Source organism: Wyeomyia smithii, chromosome 3, assembly GCF_029784165.1.
Source record: "Wyeomyia smithii strain HCP4-BCI-WySm-NY-G18 chromosome 3, ASM2978416v1, whole genome shotgun sequence".
NCBI classification, from domain to species: domain Eukaryota; kingdom Metazoa; phylum Arthropoda; class Insecta; order Diptera; family Culicidae; genus Wyeomyia; species Wyeomyia smithii.
Genome location: NC_073696.1, coordinates 181,734,256 through 181,740,255, shown reverse-complemented (window position 1 = coordinate 181,740,255; position 6,000 = coordinate 181,734,256). Strand labels below are relative to the sequence as shown.

The following is a 6,000-nucleotide window of genomic DNA, read 5'->3' as shown; positions in this document are numbered from 1 at the left end:
TTCGGTTATGTTTGCTTTTAACGAGCAGAAAATTGTGAATTTTTGAGACACTCTTGATTACGAAATTTTCTCAGCTCTCCAAGAGAACCAACAGAACTGAGCTAGCTATCATACTTCTTGGAATAGACCTCGTTGAAGGTATAACTCTTCAGTAGTTAAATTTTGACCATATGCGCAGAAATTTTTTTTTTCATCAAATAGGGTCCTCAATCACCCCTTGAAGGATTTGATCAAATGTGAGCTACCTAACACCCTGTACACTTCATCATGTGATTTGTAACGCCTACCTAAGTGAGTAGCATTCATTAGCCGAACAATGATTTATGAATATTTTGAAAAGATTTTTTTTTATGTTATGTAATTTAGGTACACTAGTCTTTTTTACGCGGGACATACGCAAAACACGCGTGAATTATGAAATCCGCTTTAGAAAACCGCGTAAATTCCGAAATCCGCGTAACAAAAATCATATGAAAAAAAATTTCAATCAATTCTGATAAATACTTTCGAAAAAGAGTCGCTTGCTGACTGCAGTGTTATTTCCATCTATAAATCGAGCTAATTATCAAGGAAAAATATGAAAAGCTTAGGCCAAATCAGTGAATATTCAGTAATTGGATTTAATAACCTAATCGGACACTCTAAATAAGCGGTTTAAACACGAAAAACCAATAAAAACATGCCGAATAAAACACGACTTTCCTGAAAAATTCGTGTAAAAATAAACCATGTAAATTCCGAAATCCGCGTAAAAACACGTGAAAAACCGCGTAATACGACCTTAGTGTATTAGCATTTGAAATTGAAACGATAAACAGTATTTCACGGAAACGCACGGTGGTTTATCAAAGGAAAATCACCTGCCCAAAACATCAACGATGCCAGTGAATAAACTTTAAGCTCTCCCTTCTTCTTTATCGACAAGCTTCACAGCATAAAAGCTCATTTCTGCTAGCGTTTGCAAACGCTAGCAAACCAAACGTAAACACACGCACACATCTACACTGCCCATCAAAACAACACATACGTTTCGTTTGGTTCGGTTTGTTGTCAGTCTCGAACGTCGCGAACGTACGAAAGTGATTTTAAAGTATCTAGTTGCACAATATGGTTATCAATATAGTCAGAAATAGTTGCATGCGATCGCAAAGATGTCCTAGGTCTACGCTTCTGGTAAGCAACATAGGTTTTCTTCTCTGCCACAGTGAGAACCGTTTGCAATGTCGAGTATTCTCGCTGTTTGGCCGTCGAAGTCCAAAACAACTAGATAATGTGTTAAGTACACCAAACGTGTTTCGTAATCCACCAATCGCACACCTGTTACGAAGATTTGAGTCTGGGTCCGGATCACTTTCCAGCCCGTCGCCTTCAAAAGAGTCCGAAAAAGTTACGAAAGTTAGACTGAAATCAACCGATGTTAAGCGACTGTTGGGGTTCGCTAAATCCGAAAGATGGAATATTGCCGGTATGGTAAAGGTATCTGCTTATCTATTTCTATTTTCCATTAAATATTTGGTTTCAGGCGGAATCGGTTGTCTAGTGGTTTCCTCCGCGATAACCATGTCAGTTCCATTCGGATTGGGGAAAATACTTGATGTGATTTATTCAACTTCTGCCGAGACGGGAATTGCCAAAGAAAAGCTGGATCAATTTTGTTTGTTACTGGCGGGTGTGTTTCTTCTGGGAGGATTTGCTAACTTCGGAAGAGTTTTTCTGTTCAGTAACGCATGTAAGCTGGAACTTCGACCGGCGTCTATTTTCTTATTCATTGTGTATTCTTTTTAGCGTTAAGGATAACAAAAGACATTCGGACAAAAGTTTATAACTCGATGTTGAATCAAGAGGCCGGTTGGTTCGATCGAAAAGGCACTGGAGAATTGGTGAATCGCTTGTCTTCAGACACATATTTAGTAGGCAATTCGCTTAGTATGAATCTGTCCGATGGACTTCGCTCAACGGCCATGATCCTAGCCGGGGCAGGAATGATGGTTTACACGTCACCTCACCTGGCGTTAATTGGTATGTGCATAGTGCCATGTATGGCTGGAGTTGCAATCGTGTATGGTCGATACGTTCGGAATATCACCAAAGAGTTGATGGACAAATATGCAGAGATCATGAAAGTTGGCGAAGAGAGACTTGGTAATGTGAAAACAGTGAAAATGTTTTGCAAGGAGAGATTTGAAAATAACCTGTTCACGGAACAATTGCTAGAGGCTTTAAATATCGGTTATCGGGAAACGAAAGCCAGAGCCACTTTTTATGGAATGGTAAGAACGCTTTAATTTCGCACTTTTCGTGTTATAGTGAATTGAGTTGCTTCAACTTTCAGACTGGCTTATCAGGTAACATTATAATACTTTCGGTCTTATATTACGGTGGAACAATGGTCAGCAACAGTGAAATGACTGTCGGTGCGCTGACATCGTTTATCCTGTATGCTGGTTACACTGCTATTTCGATAGGTGGCCTGAGCAACTTTTATACAGAACTTAACAAAGGAGTAGGTTCAGCCACTCGTCTATGGGAAATAATCGACCGAAAGTACACTATTCCAGTCGATGGCGGCCTAGAGCTAAAAAGTCCCCCAAAGGGAGAAATAGTATTTCGTGATATTAGATTTAACTATCCATCTCGAATGGATGCTAGCGTACTTGACAATTTGAATCTTCGAATAGAACCAGGAACATCAACGGCTGTAGTTGGTAGAAGCGGCTCCGGAAAGTCCACATTAGCGTCCTTGCTATTGAGGTTAGATAAGTGTGCATGCAATACAAATGTGCTTCATCATTTTGAAATATTAATTTGGACAGATTGTACGACCCCCAAAGCGGAAGTGTGATTTTAGACGGATATGACCTCAAAGAATTAAATCCCACTTCTCTTCGGAGGCATATAGGGGCAGTAAACCAGGTTTATATTTCGGATCTGTTTTAATTTATTTGACAATTCTCACAGTAATTTGTTTCTAGGAGCCTGTTTTGTTCAGTGGGACTATCCGAGAAAACATTCTTTACGGTTTGAACCTTGGAGATTCAATATCGGAAAGTGACTTCAACCGCGTAATTCGAGAAGCACACGTATATGAATTTGTACGTGAATTTCCGGAAGGCTTGAATACACTTGTTGGTCAACGAGGAATCATGCTTAGCGGCGGACAAAAACAGCGTGTAGCCATTGCTAGAGCAATCATTCGGGTATTAACAATTCGTAGTATCTTTTTCAAGCAAGCTGATAAGTATTTCCTTTTTTCGGTACAGAACCCGAAAATTCTTATTCTTGATGAGGCTACCAGTGCGTTGGATGCTGCCTCGGAAGAGTTGATTCAGAATGCTTTAGAAAATCTAACAAAAAATCGGACCGTACTGACAATTGCCCACCGCCTGAGTACAATCCGTAACTCAACGAACATCGCGGTTCTCCAAGAGGGGAGAATCGTGGAGCATGGTAACTATCAGCAGCTGATGTCTCTACCGGATGGTATTTTCAAAGAACTAGTTCAACGACAAACTTTCTCTGCGGCCTCGTGAGAAAGAAAACTGTTTCATATCCAAATAGGAAAGTTATTTATTTTTGATTAAAGTTCCAAGAGCGTTAAGGGTGGTGATTATGCTTTTATTTCGTTCTCTTCACGAAAAAATAAAATTATATATTTGTTGACCTTATGAAGTTTATTGTGTGCCGAAAAGTGCGTTCATTTCAGTTTCAATGGTGCTAGTCGCTGAACGGTCCCCCGAGCCAATCGTTGTATCTTAGAGCATTTATTGCGAATCTTTCATAGTGTTAGATAACACTAAAAATAAATCGAATTGCCGCACCTCTCTACACGAAAACAGATCATTGGTTCTTTCAAATTAGTGGAAGAATAATGTTTTTAATAGTTTTGGTCATTACTTTTTATTACTTTTTATTTTTATTATCTCGTACAGGGATTTTTACACAAAGTATCAGACTTTAAATTGGACATACTTTATTGTACTAAATAGTAGATAACAAAAGGGATTCTTACCACTCAAGCAACCCAGCAAACAAATGACTTACAGTACAAATTCGTAAAATCAGATCAACTGCCCTGTGGTTCATTACTTGGCTTCGAGATCTAAGGTAATACAAATATATTGGGCTTAGAGTGAATGCAGCGAAAAACCACGACTGTCTTCTCATGCTTATATCCGAATTATTTAAACTATCTCAAGCGCAAGACTGAGAGTGTTACTGAAGGAATGATATATATCAAACTGTCTTAACACTACAGCAACTTATTTCCACATTCATAACTCAAGTGCAATATTCATCTTTGAGCTTACGTCGTAATATTTTACCGGAGGCGTTTTTGGGAATACTCTCTACAAAAGTCACACCCCCTTCAAGTTTCTTGTAGACTGCCACTTTCTCGGCGACAAATTGCTTCAGATCATTCTCGGACACGCTTGTGTTTTTCTTTTTCACGATGAAAGCACGTGGTACCTCACCCGAAATTGGGTGTGGTTGACCCACAACAGCAGCGTCTGACACTTCCGGGTGATCTCGAAGAATTTCCTCTAATTCTGCTGGGGCTACTTGGAAGCCCTTCACCTTGATTAGCTCCTTTAATCGATCTGTGATGTAGAATTGTAATTGATCGTCGTAATGCGCGATGTCACCCGTACGTAGCCAACCACCGTCAGCGAGAATGTCGTCAGTGGCTTGCTTGTTATTATGATACCCCCTCATAATTTGCGGCCCTCGTACCAAAAGCTCTCCATTTTGGTTGGGTCCTAGTGCGATGTTGTTGGGGTCATTCAAGGCAACAATTTTCGCCTGAGTTCTAGGTGGTGGTGATCCAACAGACGAGTAGTTGTCGCTACCCAGAGCTCCTATTAAGACTACGGGAGATGTTTCTGTTAGTCCGTAGCCTTGTGCAAATACGAGGTCAGAAACTTTGTCAATAAGTCTTTGCGCATCTAGTGCGCCCATGGGTGCAGCACCGGAGAAAACATTTCTTAATGATTGTAAATGCTCCTTTGTCACAAGATCGTTCTGGCTCATAAACATTACTGCAATAGAACATACATTTTGTTTATTTCTTCATTTTTAAATTGATTGTTGGCTTACCAATCGGAGGAACGACGTGAAGCACCGTCCCTCTATGCTTGTGTATTGAATCAATGAAAGTGTCCGGTCGAAATGACGGAAGTGAGACCAGTTTACACCCTTGTTGTAACTTCGATAACAAGGTTACCGTTAAACCGTAGATATGGAAAAACGGTAAAACACATGGTAGAACATCCTGGAAAGAGTCGGTAGTGGGATATATCAAGATGGATTTTCCCGCTTTAACCTTCAACATTTCGCTGTTAGAAACTATGTTTGTGTGCGTCAGTTCTACACCCTTCGGTAGGCCAGTCGTACCCGAGGAGTATGGGAGAAAAACAATATCTTCCGGGTCACGAGGATGATGCTGTAAGCTGCTAAAGTGCACCCCTGAAAGTAAATTGAATCAACGACAGTTAATATTGGAAGCAGGAGTTTATCTTGATTTAATTGTGCTGCATTACCAGAAGGATTCGAAAGCTCAGCGAAATCGATAGCACCTTCCGGCAGTATGTCATCGTTACTTGTACGAACGCAAACTATTGGGATATTGCATTGCGCTAATTTTGTCGCTTCTTTTAATACTGTAAAGTTTGATGCACATCCGAAAAGAATTTTTGTATTGCTGTCCATTAGTTGCTTGCTGATTTCCTCTGTAATTAAAAGGGGTTGCTGTTTAATTCTATCATACAAGTTAATTCTATTGTTAGTGCAAGCAATTATTGACGCAAAAAATTAACTGCATAATATTTTCTCGGTAAAGTAAAATACCGAACATATTCTAAGCAGCTTTGGGAACCGCCTGTGTATTGAGACGAAATACTCGAAATGTGTTGGGTGAAATTCAAACGAAAGTATATCAATTTGTTCCCTCTCTTTTTCTCTGTCAGAACTTGTTTTCAGATTTTAAAACTAAGGTTAGCAAAC

General features: G+C 39.8%; 2 protein-coding genes across 6 annotated transcripts in view; one reads left to right on the top strand and one right to left on the bottom strand.

The window, feature by feature from the left end:
• Positions 1–1,037: 1,037 nt before the first annotated feature.
• On the top strand, positions 1,038–3,660 carry LOC129729737 (ATP-binding cassette sub-family B member 10, mitochondrial). The gene is made up of 7 exons (XM_055688530.1): positions 1,038–1,465; positions 1,523–1,729; positions 1,786–2,270; positions 2,333–2,751; positions 2,814–2,913; positions 2,973–3,197; positions 3,261–3,660. Exons 1-7 carry the CDS (start codon positions 1,108–1,110, stop codon positions 3,528–3,530), a joined length of 2,064 nt encoding a protein of 687 aa, XP_055544505.1. The 5' UTR covers positions 1,038–1,107; the 3' UTR covers positions 3,531–3,660.
• Positions 3,661–3,871: 211 nt separating this feature from the next.
• Positions 3,872–6,000, bottom strand: part of LOC129729739 (uncharacterized) — a 30,216-nt gene continuing 28,087 nt past the window's right edge. For all 5 annotated transcript variants that reach the window (XM_055688532.1, XM_055688531.1, XM_055688533.1 and 2 more), the window contains exons 4-6: positions 5,538–5,726; positions 5,095–5,463; positions 3,872–5,036 (exon numbers count right to left, since the gene is read on the bottom strand). In XM_055688532.1, coding sequence (XP_055544507.1) covers positions 4,279–5,036; positions 5,095–5,463; positions 5,538–5,726 — 1,316 coding nt within the window. In that variant the 3' untranslated portion in view covers positions 3,872–4,278. The remainder of the gene's footprint in view (positions 5,037–5,094; positions 5,464–5,537; positions 5,727–6,000) is intronic.